We start from the raw sequence: 21,305 nt of genomic DNA on the forward strand, positions 1-21,305 counted from the left end.
ACCCACAACATCCTGGATGTTTTCAGTTAAAAAGTCATCTGAAAGCCTTTGGAGTAATGCGTATGTGACCGGGAAGATTGAAGTCCAGGGGATTGATTGTGACTTTACTTGTGGTGGTGTAAATAGGTAGCAGTTTCACTGCAGCCAGGCAGGAATAGCGCACCCAGTGCAAAATGAGGTTTGAATTATTTGTAGGTTTTTTGAGGGTGTGATTAGAYGTGTGGGCAGAGATAGAGGAGCTGAGCAAAGCAGGGGAAACCTAGGACTTCCATGAGGCTGAAGCATCAACTTGTGATAGATAGTAATGCTTGTTTGTTGTAGAATGTATATACTTATTTTCTGTTTAGTAGTTGAGATAGAGAGTGATTTGTGTAACTGAACAGTGAAAACTGATTGTGTACAACTTCCACTGATARTTTTTTCCTTCAGTTTGTTTCTTGAAACAAGGTCAAGAAAATGCAAGGTTTGTGCTGTTATGAACAGACAGTGCTTTAATAGGCTTTAAAAATTATACAGTGTTAGAAGCAGGATTAATAATGCTCTCCGATAGGTTTTTAAGCTCTTATGGGTACATGTATCCCATACAGAGGCACTGAGAAAGAAGGGCTTATATTTCTGCTAAATTATCTATCTTTCAATAAAAGGTAGAGAAGATGCAGAAAGGCTAGGATGCTTCACACCTGGAATGCTGGCATTAAATGGTGAGATTTTGCCCCTCTTCCCCTTTTTAAAAATTAAACAATGTTGTAAAATGTTTTTTCTAAAGCACCTTACCCTTCTTCCTTTCTGGAGGAGATGCATGTGCTATTTGACATATGCAGTTTGCCAACAAGTAAATTGGACTCCTGAGCCATGCTTGAAACAAAATGCCAATTTTACCTACAGTTTTACTAGCTTTCCTGGTTTATGCAGTGGCATTTGAATGGCCTCTAGTAATTGTTTTTAGCAGGAAAAAGAAAATCAACCAAAAAAGAAAACACGACCCAAAGCTCATTAGCACTGTATTTGGCATGCCATGAATTGTTAAATCTTTATATAAATGCAGAAGTAATTTGTAACAAACAAAATCCTTTTTTTTTAGGGGAGGGGGAAAGTTTCTTTTAAATTTTTATTCTTACTGCTGTGATACAATTTTTTTTCAAACATCAGCTGTTAATTCCAGAATAGGGGACGAACAAATTCATGTTTTAATAAAGCAACTCTGTATAAATATTGAGTGTTAAATATACTTAGTGAATTAAGTGAATAAAATTGAGTGGAAAACAAAAGGCAATAAATAAATGCTTAAATAACCTTTTTTGGCAAATTGGTTTATATCTTTTTTTTTCTTAATCTGAGGCCAGTGTGTCTCATTCTCTAGTGTTTTCCCYTCTGATTTTTCCTGTGATTATCTGGGTAACATACCATAGTCTTTTATTTAGATTAGGCTTCATTTTGTGAGTTAACTAATTGTTAAAGCCCGAGTGGGAAATTTTCTTGCACCTGGAAAATTAGGAGAGCAAAAGCGAGAGACATGTCCGCATCCTTTCCCTGGTGGTTCTTCACCTGTGAATTTGAACTGCAGCGCTAATAAAAGTTTTGTGGACCTCATTTTATGTGAGATCATTAAGCGACAGGAGAATTCAGGTCTAGCTGCCCTTCATAGTTCAGGACACTGAAAGGTGCCATTTATAAGCTTAAAGTGCCTGCAGGAAGGCAAAATAGGCTTGTAAAACTTATACCCCTAACTCTGAAAGGTAACCAGTTTGTACTGCTGGCTGCAGACCTAGGTTGTCAAAATTGCAAAGGTGCTTTATGGTATTGATTCTTTTTAAATTGAAAACCATCTGCCTCTGAAAACTGATGTAGTAGCCTTTTTTTTTCAAACTTCTCACTTGTGCTGATATCTCCTTCATCAAAAAAAAAAAAAAATATGGGGAAAGATCCTAGTAAAAACCCTATCAGTTGTTGTAGTGCCAAGCTGCTGGGCTTATTATCTTTCTCACTATAGACTGTTGTTCTGCTGAGCTGTGAATTTGACTGTAAAGTGTTTCTCCTGACTTTTTAATAATAATTTGCAACCTTGAAGTGCAGTGAACTTAGTCCTTAAGGTGGGCTAGGCATTTTGCAGGCAAAGCAGTCGTCTCCCGAGCGTTTGGGAACCAGTAGCAGGCTGCGYAACACTTGAAATGGAGAAAAGTCTTGGACTTCAACATTTCCTTGGGCCACTGCTCTCGTGCCTTTCAGGGTCTGCAGATCCATAAAACRGCAGCATATTCTTTCTTTAGCGGAATGTGTTGCTTGTTTAGAGCTGTGATGGTTAGTTATATGAACGAACATTTGCTGTGCTGGCTATCTACCACTCTGTTCAACTCCAATATTTATTCTCGGGGCAGGCACAGCTTTCCCTACTTGCTCTGACTGTCATGCTTCAAGTGAGAGTTGGAGCAGTCATTTCAGGAGTTAGTKCCTCAAAATCGCCGTTGTTATAGTGGAGGACTTTGCTTGATTCTTTTTGTTGCTTGCTCAGTTGGGCTAAAACCTTCTCAAGTCCATGCTAAGAAACTTGGCATCCACGTCTGTAATGCTATAAATCCCTGGGGCTGAACTCTTCTAGTTCAGCCGGTGAAAGCTGCACGAGTCACACCCTCATTAATGCTCCTTGACTGAAATAGCTTGGATGCCAATTTGCATGATCTGAACCTAAATTCCAGTGAAGACAATAGAGCGGACGGCAAGTCCAGTCTGCCTGCAGCATCTTCGTCCTCTTCTTCTACGTGAATTTAATAGCCAAATGCTTAGTCACATTATTTTTAGCAGCGACTGGTTATATTGCATAGCATCCAAACTGTTATCCCTCCGTACGTAGTTCACGTGAACTCTGAAGAAGTGGCTGTGATGGAGAAGTGTATCTGTATTACCGGTTTTCTTATGCTGCTTTTGTCACCTAGATTGATGGGCTTGGGGCCCCAAATACTGCAGTGTGTTTAGTATGACCCCAGGGCCTTTGCAGAGTTGATTGCAGGACTCAAACCTTTATATCCACTATTAAAAGGCAGTTATGTGACTGTTTATGTCAGAGCCAGGTGCTTTGTTGCCTGTGGACACGCTGTTACTTGACAAAATTTATTTTTTTTCTTTATGGTCAGAATGTGATAAACATACTTACCATGGTACCCTACCCTTACAAATGGTCTGGCTGCCTTTTGCAGACCGCCTCTTCTGCCAGAGCATCAGTGAGGTTTTCCTCRCTCTCCACAAGCATGTGTCTGTAAGAGCGTTCTTGCAGGCACGGGGAGTTCTGCATTTTCTCTGTGAATAACATATAATTTCTAGGTGTCAATCAACATATTTATAGCAATACTATTCTTGTGTGTGTGTGTGTGTGTTTTTTTTCCCTCCAGTTCTCTAGTCCTTAGTGCATTTCTGCTTTTGTGGGTTCATTTATTTAGGCTGTATATAGCCTGTTAGCCTAATAATGTATATAATATCTATATAGCCTAAGCTTTGGGGGCATATTGCATTAAACATTAGCTTGTTGTTAAATCTGTAACAAGAGCATGGTATTTAAGATTTAAGATGCTTTAGATTGGGTCAGTACAAAATACTGACTCCAGCACAGAACTATAAAATCTGTTTTCTTACTAACTGCTTCTTCAAGAAGTTGATAGATGTGGGGGCAAAAAAAAATTAACAATTTTTTTTCTTTCCTGTTAAACTAAGCTATTGAGGAAGTCTTCCTACTGCTACGCACTGCAATATGTCAGAAACACCGTTATGTTATAGTTGCATCATTATCTAAAGGAAAAATTGAGTGTGGGTTTGAAGTCGACAAGTGATGAAAGTAGCCCTGAGGTTGTCAATTAGAAAGGCAAGGCCTGGAACTGATAAGTTAACGGCCAGTTCCCTTCTCACCCCCTCACTTTGCTGCCTGCTCCCTCCTCCCCCTGCCCCCCAATGCTTTATTTCTCAGGACATAAAGAAAAGACTCATGTTGGTTCACATCCCAAAATTTATCTCACCAACATGATTCACTTGCATTTTTGGCTTGTAACAATGTGCTTAGTACATATAGTTAAACAAGGAGAAATAAAATGTAGCAGACAGAAAAATCAATCACAAAATGATGCCCACTGTTGTTTGTGGTGGTGGTGGTGGTGGTTTGGTTTGTTTAAGTGTTGAACTGTTACAACTATTCTTTCATAGCATCCCTGGAGTCAGCACAGCGAGTTTAGCAGTATTGCATAATTTAACTTCTACCGTATGTTTGTCTGCAGGTTTTAAAATGTGAATCTTAATGACAGCCAGTTGGGATCCATGTGTTCCCTTAAAAGGTGGAGGGCAACATGTGCATTTTTTCCTGAAGGGAGATACTGGCTACCTAAGTTTAGGATATAATGTAATATAATACTTAGTGTTTGCATTTTGCTTGGGCAGAAAGGATCTAGCATGTTGCCATTTCTCTGTTCTAAGGGAACACATGGTTTTAGATAAACAGATAAATCATGGAAAATAGCAAACCAGATGTATTCAGATTTTAATCATTCTAGGTGTGCTGTGTTGTGAGAGCAAGAATAAGCTTATGAAAACAGCCTTTAAGTAGTAATATAAGTTGAATATATTTCAAAGAGGCATGTTGTGAAGCATTTAGTTCCTCTTCAGTTTTTGAAAAGCTGCAGACAGGCAGTCTTGAAGACTGAGTTTTTTTACTCATGGCACAGCTATCTCAGGGACAACAGAAATTCAAGATTTCTTCCAAACAGCCCCTTCTCAGCCTAGAGCAGACAAGTAATAATCACAGAGTTGAGATGGCAGGTAAACCTGCAAAGCACATTCAGGATTTTGACCTTCCTGTTGTGGCTCCTAAGGCCCAGCTGGTTTCGCAGTGACCAGCAAAACTCTGTTGAATGGCAAAAACTTGCGGCTGCTACTCATCTGTGACCAAATGAAAGAGGGAGCTTAGGAGATGGACTGCTGATCTGGAGTTCTTCTCTCCTCTATCCAGGGTGCAAAACATGAAGTAATTCCTAAACTAGTGTAATTCATAGGAAAAGAGACATGGCATCATATTAAGCAATTCAGTGTTAGATGGAGCTTTCTCCATCGGATGTGTTAGCTCTGCCTCAGATCCAAGCTGCAGAGCTTCTCCAGTGCTTCACTGGAGGTTTCATATAGAACAAGAGTATTTTCCAAAACCGTATATTCCTTCCATGCTGTACATTAAYGGGTTTCCTAAGACAGATGTGTCACATAGTATTGTACCCATAAATAATGAAAATATATGATAATTTTTTTTCATGAGAGGTCTTGCACATTATGGCTCTGTTGTTTTTTAGARCTACWRAAATAAGCTCCTTTGGTGGCTTATTGCAAGACAGGCTGCCTCAGGATGAAGTAATAGATGTTATATTTAGTTTAGCCTATTGTGTTCAGATTTCACACCTACTAGAGAGCTCAGTTATGGGTTTTCCTTCTAAGTTGATGCTTTTCCTGAATTCCAGTAGTGTCCATACAACCATGGTAGTCTTCTATAGTTACTTCCTGAATGAAGTTATAAAAGTTAATGGTGTTGGATCAGCAAAGCTCATCTTCCAGGGGAAATGTTCATCTCTTGCTGGACTTTTCTTCTCTTAATCTCTCTTTCACTTACTTTTCTCTATCTGTCAGCAGTGCCGTTGGGCAGGTATATTCCTGTGCCATATGGAAGCAGGTCGGTCAAATTTTGTTGATGCCAATCACGGCTCTGCAAAAGGCAAACCAATGCCAAAGATCCCCAGTCAAACATCCCTTCCAGTGTGTGTGCAGCAGAACGTTGCTCTCTGCTCTTAGTGCTCCCCACTTCCCCTTTTGCTGTTTGTTAACCACATTTTCTCACTTTTTTTTTTTCTGGTGGGGGGAAGCAACCAAGAGCCCCTCTTTTGGAATGTGATTGTTGCTTTTGGCATGCCTTAAGTACATCAACATCTTTTCTCTCTGTGAATTAAAATTTGACCTTTCTGCCACCTACTTACCAGTTTACACTTGTTACTCTTGTACTTCTGTTTCACACGCAGTGGTGCTTAGGAACACAGGGGAGTTAAAAATGCCCAAGGATCATCATAGTGTGAAAATTACAGAGCTCCAGGAAGATTATTGGTAGAATTGGTCTTTTTCCCCGCCTTTTGCCTACATCCTGAGGAGAAGTTTCGTTTTTGGAGGGAAGATTTCTTTCTTCCCAGCAAGGCTGGTCAACATAAACTTGTTAGCTCTCCAGAAGTTTGATAATGTTGGATCACTTCTGTCTAAAGATATAGAACCACAGTCAGAGATTTGGGCTCTAGAGAGCTTTTTAGAGTTAAAAAAACAAAGGCTTTCCCTTCCACCCACATACAAATACAGGTTCAGTTGCGCTTCTTCCTTCCCCTGTGAGCATTCTCAAGTCCTGAGCTCCCGCCTTACTTCTTGATCATCCGTGCTCAGAGGAATCTTGGAAACAAAATAATTCTCCAAAAAGTGGTGACTTCTTGGTTCTTCTGACAAGGAATCTGAAAATAGCAGAGAAACTTGTCTAGATTCAACAATTTGAGATATTTGCAATGGATAAAAAATCTGTACACTAGAAATCAAGGAAAGAAAAGAAAACTAACTGCTTTCACAAAGATTTGTTAAGCAAGGTGATTTGCCATGTCCAAGTTTTGAATTCCTAAAATAAAATCAGAGTCCTCTATTGTATTTATGCAGGCAAGAAAGATTTCCTTTGGATATATCTGAAATGATGCAGAGATCCTTATCTAGGAGAATGCATGGTGTTAGCACATCGTCATCCTGCTGGAACTCAGCACCTGCTTTCCAGGACAGGAGAAACCACAGATTGAAAATGGTATTAAAGGGCTGCTTTTTGGGGGGCAGCTGTAGTTCTTCATCAGCCTCTTTGACCACTCTGGCTTGGAAAATGATCTGTTAGCCTTAAAACACAACTGACTAAAAAAAAAAGAAAATTAAAGACATGATGGCTTAGGGTTTGTCATTGAATTTGTGGCTGTATAGAATCACACTTGCATTATGGAATGCTAATGACAAAATTAAGTGGTATTTGTATGCTTCTTCCCAGCTAGTAGCCAGGAATTTTGCTGCCAACACCTTTTTCCAGGAGATATTTAATCTGGTCCGATTTCTTAYGATTCCTTCTCTGCAGAGAAACTGTGGGACAGGGTGGTGGGAAAATGAGAGAACAGAACAAAAGACCTAGATAAAGTTAATCATGATCTAATCTGATTATTTTCCTGGATGCAAGAAGCAATGCTTTTAAGCCAAATATAGTTTTTGAGGGAAATGTAGCAATGGTTTGGGCGCTTCGGCTACTGTAGRCCCTCAAGATGTTTGGAGGCCTTCAGTTCAGACACTCAGATATTCACCACCTTCTTGAGTCTTTTATCTTTATCCTTTTAGTCTTTTATTACCTTAGAAAATTTCAGATTCCTTTCCAGAACACTTTTAACCAGTTCTGCAGCTGATAAAATACTTTCTGCTAGCATCTTCATATAAAATATTTGAGATGYAGGACTTTCTACTTTCTACCACTAGTAGCACTAATGCTGGCACCTTCCTCAATGAAGCAAGAATAATTTGAGGGGAACTGAATGATCAGCAAGGAGCTGAACACTGAATGAATTAGATGGCTCAAGCTTAATGATCAAGAAATAAGTAACAAAACTGCATTTTAAAATTTATACTAATTGCATTTCTTTTTCTTATTAAAGATAATTCTGTTAAAATGGTGCTAATGCCTAAGCTTACTGTAATCTGCTAAAATCATTCAAAATAACAAATACAATAGAAAAAAAGCATTCGTGCTTCCGAAATTGTAAGTCAGACCACTGAATTCCTGAAGTTGATACCTAAACTCTACAAACCAGAGTCATTGAAGTACTGAGTCAGCTTTTGAGATCAGTAGTCTCTCCTGCAAGTACCAAGAGAATATTTTCTTCAGTATATTCAATTAGCTCAGTTAAATAATTAATTCATTCAAAGTTGACCAGTTGGGAGTTGAAAGCAGAAAAGCTTGTTCTTCTCTACCAATCTGTGAATAAAAGCTAATTATGAGAGGACTGGATTTTCTAATAATACAGTATTGAGGGATATTATGGCCAGAAACTAGACTGATGTGCTAATTCTTGCTAAAATTGCCTTTATTTTAACAGATCAATTTTAAAATCAAATCACAATTCAATAATTTTTTTTCTTTGTAAGACTAGCCCATTTAAGACTGTGCTATATAACCACCCATGTCTCTATATTTTAAGTTACATTCCAGTTTCCATCCAAAGAAACTGTAAGTAAACACAAAGGGATAGTAAAAATGTGCCAAACACAATTTTCTAACAAAAAATAAAATTAATCGGAAAAAAAAACATATAATGAGCTCTAGAGAAGCTTAAATATGTATCAGTAGAGCTTCTCCGTCCTTATGGCTAGCAATAAGAAGTGCCAAATTTAGTGTAAAAGCTATATTTAGCAACATACTTCAGTGGTTACAAACTGAGAATTAACCTTTCTTCAAGAAAATAACTAAAATATGTAAATGGAGAAACAAGATTCAAATTAATTATTTAACTCAAGTTTTCCTGCCTGGTAATTTAAATCATTATTTTAAAAAGTGGTTTAAAAGGTTTCATCCTGCTTAAAATCATCAGTAGCTGTGATACCTGTGGGTGAGAATAAACATAAGCACAAGCTTGACATGGGGATCCAGAAATTCAGCTAAGAATATGAAATCAAGAAAATTRCAAAAGAAAATTTCCAGCCCTGTCCATAAACATTTGGCATATGGGGCACCCCACAATGAAATTTAATTGCCTCCTMTGCCAATAGGGTAGTGAGGGGAAAAATTGCCCCGGGCTCTAGAAACATGAGATGTGGAGGACAGGGTGGAGAGTCTGAAGCCACCAAGTCCTACTGCTCCTTGGTCCATGGTGCCTCCAATTTCCAACAAACGCCGCAGTGCTTCCTGTCCTTCTGTCCATCACATCCAAAAGCTGTTCCTGTAAATGCTAATCCACAACCTTTCATCAAATTGCTTTGGAAAAAACCCACTGTTTTCTGTTTCTGATTGATTGACRAGGGTTAGGCTGCCCACCTTTGTACCAGTTCCCTCTGTAAGCTGAGTTCGTGCGCRGTGCTGAGTTTCCGGGAGATAATCCTTTCTCAACACCTTACCAAGAGGAGAGTCATCTGGCTAGTTCTTGTCTCCTTAGCCACGATTACTGACTGAGGGAATAGGGACAACTTCAGGTACAGTGTTGCGAGACCAAGAAGCAAACCTTACCGTGCTCTAATGGTATTATCTTTGCTCCCACACTGCCAAGTACCTTGCTCTACTTTTTTGGGTCGCATTTCAGTTTTAGCTTCTGAAGAACACGGGTTCCTCTTCTTCAGTGGCTATCAGTGAGCCTGCTGTGTAACTCAGGAATGGCTTATTAATAAGTAGAAATCGAATATGTGGTTGGATGTTGTGCTAGATGCGATGGCACGTATCCCTAACTCCCCCTTTTTGGCCTTATTATCTCCTGAGTTAACTCTGGGTGTCTGGTAGAGACATGAGACTCTGGGAACCTCCTACCAATCACTTTTATTTTTTTCTGCTGATGTGCACAGAGCAGAGCTTTCATAACGGGCTGCCCACCCTGCTCCTCGTTGTCACTGCTGGCATAGCTGTGTGTGCTTAAAGGGTGCCTACGGAGTGAAAAAGCAGAATAAAAGGCATTTGCCTCAAAACAAAACTACTACTGTGTATATACTACGTGCCCACCCCAGTCTGTTGTCTCCCATGTCCTATGGGCAGTCACCTTGTTCTCCGGGAGTCCGTGACGGTGGTAAGGTGTCCCATGAGAATGATGAYGCTTTAGATGTTCATGAAATAATAATACAAAGTCTGAGCAGCGGTGATTTAAAGGCTTTGTGTTACCTGCCCTGTGTTAGACACGGTAGCTGCTTGCACCCTTGTTTTTTTGCACATGCAGTTTCTGTGTAGTCCTCTTGAAGTAGCAACCAGGTTTTGCCATTTCTCTCTCGTGTTTATCCACCTTGAAAGATTAGCACTATACGTAAGTTTTTCAATATCAATTTTCAGGATAATTTGGACCATTTTTTCTGTGGTGTTTTTAAAACTGGCAGAATAAGAACTTTTTTTTTCCAGTCTGCACACAGCGCAAGAAGTATATTAAAATAAATTTTAAAAAATCTTTAAGTGAATTTAATGCTTGTATAAGGTGCCAGATTTTAATTACAGTTGGCATTTATAAGTGTAGTGCTGGCAATGGCAACCATATTGCTGAAAAAAGGCATAAATTTTGACACTGGCAATATGGGAACCCAGCATAAGAGGCTGTAAACCTACTTCCATTCTGTTTTAATATACTAGTTTAAGGGAAGAACTTTTAATGGTTAATATTTAACTAGAATGTTTAGGGTTAGATATAAAGTCGTTCTAATTTCAGACTATTTTGTAATTTAGGCTCTATTGAAGATCAGCTTAGGTAATAATTTTCTATTAAACAGCCTGTAAATAAGCATGCTTAAAGCAGGGAAAATAAGATGCATCATTACAAGAAATGAGGTTGGCATCTACCAGGTTTTCCATTAAGTTCCAGGTCACAGACAAATAAAGGAAGTATGTTAGAAAAAAAAACCTTTTTAAAAATAATTAGGGAGATGTCTGTTTTGTTCACCAGATGGAAAATCAGTAGTTGTGGGTGGTCTGTGCTGGATGGGGCATCTCACAATTGGCAGAACTATGCCTTTAACTTTTAAAGTCCTGGGACAAAATGCAAAAGTAATTGACTGTTCAGAATGCTCTCCCTCTGGATATCTATCATTGCTTTTAAAACCGAGATTTGGTGAGTTTCTGACTTTTTTTTTTTTAATAAGAATGCTCAGGCTGTTGTGTCTCATATTAGGGCAATTGGGTATTTTCGGTAGCTGTTGATTGGGGATATTGTCTTTTGTGATTATGCTGTGTGTGTGCCTGTACTTGCGTGCACGCGACTGAAACGCCACAGCTTTGCAATTCTCCRCTAGCATGTTGTGCACGTTTTTCATAATATTGTTGATGTTTCCGTGTCCAGGGTGTACATAAACTGTTGGTTAACATCATTTCATTTGCTTCCTTTCTCTAGTTCATTCCTTTTGAAGATTTAAATGAGATGTGTCTACCAGTTTACTAACTTACTAAAGAAAACAAAGTTGCACCCTTAGTTTTGCAAATAATAAGATAATTTGTATTTTAAGATTGTTCAGGGGGTTGCATCATGCAGGAACAGGAAAGTTTTATAAATCAATAACACTCTTTCTTTAATTCAAATAAATGAATCACAGTATGTATGTATGGACACTGTGGGTGTGTGTATGTATATATATATATATATATGTACACATACAGTCATTTAAAAATGTGTTAAGATCTTTTTGTAACTTTGTGCACCATTTCAGGACTGACACTTTCTAACTGCCAGATTAATATGAGAAAGTGGTATCTTAAAATGTAGAAGAACCTTTAGAAAGTCTTTGTATTCATTTTGATTAACAGGCTTAATTATTTGAACTGCGATAAAAATGTGCGTTGTTCAACGATGATACCAAAAGCATGGTACAGAGTCCATTTATGGCACAAGAATCAACTACTTTGCACTTACTTTACAGACAATATTTTTGCAGTTATCTATGTGAACAGTCACACAGAATTGTATGTGTGTGTTATATACATATATTGTAGCTTGCATTAAACTGATCCTCACATTTATTATGTGCAAGCATGCTTGAAGATAAGTGAGGCACTCAACTTAGTACCTTCTTTGTAAAATCCCTTTTGCTATGCATGACATGTACTCTTTTATTTTTCTTCCTTGCAGTAAATTATAAAGCTTTTTTCTTTCCATGAATCTCCTTCCAAGAAAACACATACAGCCTAATAACACTAGCCTAGAGAGCCATGCCTTGCCTCCACTACAAAGCAGTGTTTTCATTGAAGAGATAATTATAATATGGTTTAATGTTCTTGTCAAGCCTGAAACACTGTCCCTAAAGAGTGCTATTCCAGAGGGTGTCTTTTTGAAGAGAGTTGAATGTAGCTAAGAAAACATCCATATAGCCACACACTTTTCTGGTAAACCAAGGCAGATTTTTAATAAAATCTGTGCTCCCTGAAGAGAACTACGTGCTTTCTAAGGTGTTAATTTAGAGCTGCTTCTTCCTCTGGATTTCACTGTTGGAAATAAGGAAAATTTGCTGAGGTTGATTTATTTTTTTTTCTCCCCAATTATATTTGTGGACTTCAAATCTTTACAAGGGTGCGTCCTCGTAATAATAATTAAAATGCTTTTAATGCGCTTCGAGGCACGGACTTCAACTGAGTAAAAAGCCCAAACTGGAACACAAATGGTTCTTCCCAGGCAACAAACACGCTTGGCTGTTAATATGCTGTAATTTTCTGCTTTACTTAGTGAAAACAGCAATTACTTATTTGCCCCATTCCTCCCCCCGCTCCCGGCACAGATGCTACTCAGTCTGTCCATGTGCCGAGCGCTGAGCAGGTCGCGGGCGCGTGTGTGCGCCCGAGCTCGCGGGCCTCTTGGGGCCTCCCAAGTCAAGCCTTCCCGTCGCGCGCCCTCCCGCCGGCGGCGTTTCTTCGCCGCCCCTGCCCCTTCGAGAGGCGACCGCCCCTTGCGCCGGTGCCGCTTCTCGGGCTCGCCGCCGGCTTGGGCGAACGCTTGCTTCCAGGTGCAATTTTGTGTAAAGGAAGAGAGAGAGAAAAAAAAAGAAAGAAAGGGAAAAAAAAAAAAAAAAGGGGGAAAAAAAAAAAGCAGTGCGGCCACACGGGTTGAGATTGCAGGCTGGCTCAGCAAATCGTTCGGCAGCTGGAAGCTGCGTATTTTAAAGCAGGACGCGTTGGCGCGAAGGCGCAGCGGCTGCGGGCAGCGCAGAGATGCCCGCAGCCAGCGCGGGGGCTTCTTCCCTTCCGGCTTCGCAGCCCGGCTAAGGTTGGTGAGCGAGAAAAACGTAGTTACCTGCCACGTTGCAAAAAGCACGTAAGCCCAGCAAAAATCGCAAAGGTGACGGCGACGGAAATCTTCCCCCGCCGGCCGCTCGGTGAGCAAGCGGCGCTCGGCGTACGCGCGGAGGAGCCCTTGGCGGCACGGGACAGCCCGCCTTCTGGATCTGCTCTTGGTGACCGGGAATCCAGCACCTCTCTTCTTCCAAGGGCTAATCCTAAATGAGGAATAGGAGCTGCTATGTTTGTAAATTGAAAAGGGGCATTTCATTAACTCTTTAATGAGTGTAGTTCTGTAGAGGTAGTTTAATACGCGCGCAACACACGGAAAAATGGATCACTTGATCCTTCATTGCAGTCCTCTGATCCTTAGCAATCCACTTCCTTGCTCTGAAGTCGAGCAGATTTTCTTTTTTTTCTTTGAGGAGGAATTACAACGTGGGGCCTTAAATTAACATTGTAAATAATCTCTCGATTATTTCAGTGTATTAGTACATTTTCGCTGCGAAACACCTTCTCAACAGAGAAGCGTTAAAATGTTTTTGTTGCTGCACGGTTTAAAAATAACCTTAAAATCCACCCCCCCAGGTTTCTGTATTCAAACTAGATAGCTACAGTTCAAGGAATCAACAAGTGTTCCTGGCAAAGCTAACATTTTACAGTCACATCAGTTGTAGCTGCTTTGCCTACCCCACCAGTTTCCTTCTGGTTTTTAGTGGAAGGAAAAAGTAGACTAAATATATAAAATCYTCATTGATGAATTTAGTTGTCAAGTCACCAAAATGCCATTTTTCCCATTTCTTCTGAGGGCTTTGTAACTAGAAACTTTCTGTTTAGTGTTTGCTGAGGGAAATTCAGATTTTTCTTTCAGCAAGATATTAGGCTGAGTTACTACCTAATGCTTTTTATGCAGCTCAGCACCTAACATTTTGATGGATATTTCTTAACTTAAAAGGAATTCCATTTTTTTATATGTGGCCCTTTTCCCCCTAAACTATCTCTTTTCCTTTTTGCACAAATACCTCATTGTGAGATTAAATAGCTGACAAAAACAAACCCYGTACTTTTCAAGTAGGTGAATATACATCACCTTTGAAATTGAATTTCCATATTTTTTTCAGGTTATATATTTGATTCATTAAAAAATCATTTATTTTAGCCACGAAGATGTCACACAGAAATCCCTTGCCATGTTAGGTGCTGCTGTGACCACAGACAAGGCTGCGTGATGCCAGTCTGCCCTGGGCTGATCTTTGCTTTTCTTTGCCGTTGTACTTCCTTCTCAGTTTCCCCATGGGAAATGCACTGTGGAGGTAGACTTCCAGGCAGCTCGTTTTGCGTAGCCTTGCTGTAGCGCCGAGGCAAACGTTCCTGCTCCACTCTTTACACATCCTAAATATCCCCCTTTCCCATGCAGCTTTACAGATAAGGAATTGAGAAATAGAAATCCAGTTTATTTTTAATATCGATGCTGTCCAAGGCGCCTGATTTCCAGCTTGCATGTCTGCATGCTGAGCCGGAGAGAGCAGCTGAACCAAAGTCCGTGTTGGCAGGTTTGGGTGAGCACATCTTGCTTAAGCACATAAATACACTCGCTGCCCCTGCTCCCTTCTGGGAACTCCTACTGGTTGCGTAGTATCTCCGTAGGATATAAAGTGATTCCCTTGTATTTCCTTGCCTTTTAAAGGAGGGCTGTAGCGGGATTTTGCTGAAGCGAGTTTGTTTTTTATTACTAACCTTGCTTGCTTTCACGCCGCTGGCATTCACTCAGCCCTGCGTCCTGCTCATGCTTTTCATAATGAGAAACTCTGCAAAGACCTGCGGCAAYTCAAGGCGGCCTTGTTAAGGCTGGGAAGTAAAATACTCGGAGGTTAGGAAATGTGAGGATTAAGGTAGCTTGTGCCGCCGCAGTTCTGCCCCCGTAGACGCTCATGTTCTAATATTGTCTTTTAATTTCAGGATCATGCACAGGTTTTTCTACAGGACCCTGGCTTCAGCTAGTGAACAGGACAGGCGAMGCTGAGTTAATGAGCAGTTATTCAATATTTTGTTTTCTCCTAATTTTTCAGTGCGTTGCCCRAGGCCTTATTTACTGCACACTATTGCAACCCTGCTGTGAAGACAGAATTGTTAATTTCCTCATGAGCATTTCCTATGGCACTTATTGCTATAAATATCTGAATGCCTAGCAAACATTAATTAATTTATCTTCAGAAAAGCCTCGTGATGAAAAGGGTGGGTATTKCTGCTGCTTTACGAAGAGGGGGCTGAGGCACCGGCAGGTGAGGGTCATGAACGTCCCATAAATTTGGRTGTGGAGTTGTCAGCTAGGGTTGGAGAGGCAGTGAGCTGTATTTCAGCAGTCAGCTTGGAGGCACCTTGCCGTCAGGGTGGAAAAGCAGTGCCAGGTTAGGCAAACAGGCTTCTTCCACCAGGTATTAGAARAGCCAGTGAGATGAGTTGTGTAGGGAGCATGAGTGTCTTTTACTTCATTAATAACTTTTATTTGGGGGAAAAAATACAGCAGCTTTGGGGCATGCAAGTCCTCTTCACCTGCATCCTTTTAATTTGTATATCCAATAAAGTTAAATTCTCGGCCAAGCAGGAATTTCTGAAGAGATCCATMATGCATCATGGCTGCAAGTTCATTACTGTTCAGAAAAGCTGGAAATATGTAAAAGGTACAGTGAGCAGGGAGCCACCTAAATCTAGACAAGGARAAATACTGCAGAAATACCATATTTTAAAGCAAAGCCTTTTCYGAGATTTAAGAACCTCGCTTTGGATTTCAGGAAAGTACTTCAGTTGTGACTGAGAGCTCTTAGCCCTTTCATTAGTCACATATCTAAGCTTTCACTTCCAAAACCATTTTTGCACTTTGATAGCCAAAGCAGTAATTCTAAAGAAGAGCACAGAAACCAAAACRGTGGCAGGTGTGTCCTCTTACTTCATAAATTGCTCTGTAATAAGAAGCAATGGAATCAGTTCTTCCTCCTTGTGGGAGGATTCAAGGCTATACTTTCTTTCCRAGACATTGCTTTAATCACAAATGCAGTAAACTGTGACTTTCTAAATGCATAGGTAGAGGATTCACCTGGTAGAGGGCAGATCCAGTTCCTGTCCTTGCTCTAGTTATTTATCGAAGCACTTGATATTAATCAAGTATTGGCAACAGTAAGAGAATGATTTTTTGGGTCAGTCTTTATAGACTGGCCTCAGCGATCATGCTCTGGGTTGTTTATATTGTCTGCTTTATTCCCAGTGAATATGTAACTGTATGCTAACTAGAAGGGCTTCTTCAGTGTGTTCCTAGGGTGACATGGCCTGTGTCCTCGTCGGAGAAATGTGTATACGAATCCCCTCTGGAACAGGGATTTAGCCACGCTTCCCATGTGCCGAGCGGCTACTAACCGCTGATCAGTTAGCTGTTTTGCCCAACTCCTTCAGTCCCCCTTGTATAGAGCCTGTTCTGTTAGCCTTGCTTGATGAGTGCAGGTGGGCAGACCTTTGGGTGGCACCAGCCAATGTCCTGCTGATGGCCAAGGTGCTTCTGGAAATCCTGTGAAACAGATATTTAGGATGCCCTGGAGCCACGGGAAAGGCTGGCATGCTTGGCTCCAGGCACATGTCTGGCTATAGGTGGACAGCCAAGCAGGAGTGGTAGGATCTGTTTTACTTTGAAATGCCTAAGATGGGAGGTAGGCCAGATTAAGATGATTAACACCCATTGTGGTCCCTGCAATGTGATTTTCCAGTTCTTTTTGGCTTTTTTTTTAATCCATGAACAGCTCATAGTGACCATACCTGTGGTTATTAATAGTGCATGCTGTTACAAAGAAGTGCTGGCCTGCAAGGACACCTTTTGGTGTCACTGGGCTGCTAGGTACATCAGGTGGTGGTTCCCACTTGGAAGCACCGATGTACCAGCAGCATGTGTTGTGGAGCCAAGCAAGCCACAGACATAAGTGTTCTCTCAGAATATTTTGCTGCGTATCTGGCAGTGTTTTTCTCCATATCCCCTTGTCTTTGCATGCTGGATTGTTTGTCTCCAGAGGTCTAAGACCTCCTCGTTAATTGGCCATCTTGTGCAAGGGCAATACCAGTGAACAAGGACAATGACAATGACGGTAACAGCAAGTGATCTGTTCTGATCCCCTCATTCCTTACTTTGCAAACTTGTCTCAGCGCAAACTGAAGTCTGATGTTGTGTTAATGGAGAAACGGAACTTTCTGTAATGTGAACGGAGAAAAATGCRTGCTTTTGCAGTCAGCTTAGGGTGCAATTCCAAAAATTTGGAAGAATGAATGCACCTTGTGTGCAGAGAGAGATCTCTCTCCAGAGCTCAGGTGCAGAGCTCACTAAATGTGGAGGACTGAGTTTTTTGTTAACAAAAGATCAACATAGCTAATGCAGACCCCCTGCTATTGGAACACTAGAAGTGTGGGACTAGCAAATTAGCACACAGGAAATCTGCAATTGCAGGAAAAGTCAAGACTCATGATCGTAGCAATTGTTTACATCTTTATACAACAAAAAGGCTGATTAATCATGTTACAGTACAACCTTGTGTTCAGATAGTGGGCGCTCACATTATTGTCTTTGTGAAGATGAGTTGTCACTTCTCTGATGTAGGCTGCTCTCACAGCAAAGAGGTATTAAAGCTTTCTGTTTGAAATAGAATAAATGGAATAATTTCTTCTGGTGCTAAGCTGTACAACAGTTTCCCTTTTACAAGCCTGAAAGTTTAGCCCCGTGCTAATTGGCACTAAAATGAAAAGTAATCAGTGCGAGGGAAGGGACTTCACAGTTTAATTTTAGTTAGTATAGAGTCAGTAAGCAGAACTGTGGTTGGGCTATACAAAAGCATGATGTAGGAGTAAAACGCTTAGCTGTAGCACGTTAACGTAACTGAGGTCCTGAAGCAGCTCTGTGTGTAGGCTCTTACCAGCAGCTGGTAGCTAGAGCAAGGTCATAGATGCGCATTTTGGAAGCAGCTGTGCTGGGTGGGAAAGGCAGCGCTCCACCGTCTTGCTGCTGCTCCACGAGAGGTGATTGCYCCTGGCGCTCTGCCGGCAAATGGAGCCCTTGGAGGCGTTCGATACGGGCTAATGGGGCTCATTTTGCCTGGAATAGGTATGGGGGCACTCACACAACCTCTTTCCATCAGCAGAGCCGCGAAGCCAATTGCATCTGGCTGGTGGGTGATCCCAACCACACAAGGCTGATCCCGTCTCAGGTTACGTTCAGAAGAGGACATCTGCCTGCAGCCTTAAATCACTGAACACAGTAGGCGTCTTGCTGGCAGAGTTTTATGGCTGCTGCTTAACACAGAGCTTGCTAGAACGCTTTTCCTGTTCTTCGTTTCCCTTTCTCCCTACCCACGTAGGCTACATAGGCTTTCTTCCCACACATGTATTTATTCAATGACAACAGATACCTCATCGTTTTAATACAAGTGGATTTTTCCATATTCTCYGTGAAGAGTGTATTCATCTAGAGGTGGATGTGCTATGTGCTATATCTCTACTAAGGCCCTGTGTGATGTTAGAKCTCGCTGAAAAGTATAAAGGAGAATATCCACAGTCTTGGAAAATGGTGCTACTTTTTTCTTCTAAAGGAACAGATTGCTGTTGATATTTCTGTTACTCAAAGATGAAGTAACAAAAAGTCCGAGTTTCTTTTGTTTTTCTTTCTTTCCACACAATCTCTTCCTCTTGGCTTTCCAATTCTGATTGAATTTATGAAATGCCAAACGCTTTTATTAACACCTTGTTAATAAGAAAAACATGCAATCAGCTCTACTGGTTACCATCTTCATGGTACTCTTTGCAGTTGTTTGTAAGCAACAGTCAGCAGTGAGCAAATCCTGTAGCTACAGAACTTAGGCTTGTGTCCTTCTGGTTTGCATGGAGGTCATGTGAAAACGTGGTGCTGAATTAGTACCCCCCTGTGCAATATGGAATTACTGTTATTGCCAGCTTCTGCTATTTCTGCAAGGAGCAGAGGTGACTGCAATGGAAGCTGTACAGAGCAAGAAAAAAACATACCTTTTACAATCTCTGTTCTGGTGGACTTGTTAGGATGTGATCATAATTGGCAAATGGCGATAAACATTCCTTTTTAAAAAAGAATCTTTYTTAAAGGGAGCCAATAAAAATTTGAAAAGCTGATTGCAAAAATACAGGTACATTTTTGATTCTTCAGTTTACATGGTTATTTTCTTCCTCTCTCTCCGCTCTGGAACTGCGGCACTGTATTTGCCCTACACGTTTAGAGGGACTTACACAGGAGGGAAAAAGAAAGGTTAAACTTGACAAAAGCTATTCTTGGAGATTATCTTTGGCAAAGCTAAAGTCTATTAACTTTTTTTATTTTTTTACAATACAGAGTACAAATTAAATCCTACTATGCCCGTTAGAGTCTTTGCCCATGGAAGAGCTACTGAACTGATGAGCTATTCTTCCACGATTGTGCTGGCTTCTCCAAATAATAACATTGCCGTGTGTTTTTCTCAAAGTGAGTGCAATTTGCATAGCATGCTTTCAGGGGTTTCCGCTGCTGCCGAAGCTAATTTAATAGTCATTAAAGCACTGAGCAAGTCTAATCCAAAGCCTTATGGGGGCTTCAATTCAGGCCCATAAAACGTGCAGATTTGCACTTGTCAGGCAGATCTCGGGGAAGCATATTGTAGGAAGAGGCGTATGGTGAGTGTCCTGCTATGACAGAGCTTCGGCTACATCAGGGGACGTTTGAGGGGGAAAAAAGGGAAGYGATCCCCTCCTCGGAGAAGATTCCTTTCATGGCAGGCTGGGGCATATATATCCTCTGGTAGCATTTCTACCTCCTGGAGCATTAAAGAGAGCGAGGAGACAGGGCTGATTGCGATCGCTGTCCCTCTCTGAGGGCTGCCTGAGCTGCATGGCTGGTTTCTGGGGTCCCATTTGGGACGGACGGCTCTTGCCCCGGCRTCTTTTCAGTGTAGCCCAACGCTTGCTCACACCCTGACATTTATGTTTTGTGTAGCCCACGTGCACATAGGTCTCTGTGTAATGGATGAAATCGTGGCACCGCTGAAGATGGCAGGGCCATTGCCACTGATTTCCATGAGGCCGTGTTTTTACCTGGCCCATCTCACGTGCGGAGRAGCCCAGCTGTTTTACTCTGCTAACAGGGCTCAAGCGACTTTCTGCCAACGGCTTCAGGAAATGGCACATAAATTGCATGGGAGCAAGCATGCTCCCTCGCGGGTGCGGCTTTGGTTTCTCCTGCAGGTTGTGAGCCCCTTGGACCGCATGTTGCCACGGGGATRGGGAAGGGCGCTGGTGCTGGCTTCACCATCTCCTCTACCCACAGTATCCCCGCGGTGCCATCCCCTCTTGCAGCTGGTGTAGGAATCTCGTGTCTGGAGGAGCGCAAAATAGGACGTGGCAGTGCTATAAACTCCTACACGGCTGCCCGGGGGCAGGAGTCAGCCAGCTGCCCCGCTCCGGGCTGTGGCCTTTCCAGTTGCCGCTCCTCCGGAGCACCAAGCATCTCCCACTCCTCCTGGGCACGCACCGGCAGAAACAGAGGCTCCTCTGTGRTGCCCGGCTCCCAGCGGAGAGCATCCCCTTGGCTGAACCCAGCCTTCAACTTCAGGGCTGTCTTCTGGCCGCTTGTTTCCCAGCCACTAGCCCTGACGGTGGCCATTGCCACACTGCGTAACCGCTTTGTCACACCGGCTGGAGCAGACCAGTGCGCTCTCGAAATGTAATTTGCCCTTAAAAATAGCGAAACATGCTGTAGAAACATAGGGTTGATGTCACCTCAAGGAAAATGAAATGTTGCCATGAGGGAATAACGTTGGTGTGGATCGGATGGAGAAGGCAGCTCCTGTCTTTCTTTCCCGTGTGTAAGATTTTGGCGCTCTGCTTCGGGAGAAAATTGGCAGGTTTTTCAAAAGCAAGCATCTCTCGAGAGCCGAGGCTGTAAATAATGAGTTCGTAAGCTCTGTTTGGCGTGGGAATATTCGAAACTCAAGTGTATGATCCTCATTTAGCTTCTCGGAGCGGAGCTAGTTCAGGCAATGCCGATTTACACTAGCTGCCCATCTGCTCCAGCGTTTTTGTGGCCGCCCCACGCAAAGTGAGTTAGACCTTTCCAAAGAACGCACGGGCCCTTGTGCCGGCTCTCCCGAGCACCTGGGGGAAACTCGGCCGAGAACCAGGGGGAGCCAGCCCCGCRCCGCGGCCGAAGCACGAACCTCCCCAAAAGAGCCCCGGGCCGCCTTAAAATGCAGGTTTGTGGACGCTTTGAATTTTC

The 21,305-nt window shown here is 41.8% G+C and overlaps 1 protein-coding gene across 1 annotated transcript in view; it reads left to right on the forward strand.

Annotated features, from left to right (window-relative positions):
- Positions 1 to 10,795: 10,795 nt before the first annotated feature.
- Positions 10,796 to 21,305, forward strand: part of CLYBL (citramalyl-CoA lyase) — a 161,122-nt gene continuing 150,612 nt past the window's right edge. The window contains exon 1 of the mRNA XM_085305993.1: positions 10,796 to 10,853. Coding sequence (XP_085162119.1) covers positions 10,807 to 10,853 — 47 coding nt within the window. The 5' untranslated portion in view covers positions 10,796 to 10,806. The remainder of the gene's footprint in view (positions 10,854 to 21,305) is intronic.

This window comes from Rhea americana, unplaced genomic scaffold (assembly GCF_003343005.1).
Source record: "Rhea americana isolate MKP2758 unplaced genomic scaffold, rheAme1 scaffold_23, whole genome shotgun sequence".
NCBI classification, from domain to species: Eukaryota; Metazoa; Chordata; class Aves; order Rheiformes; family Rheidae; genus Rhea; species Rhea americana.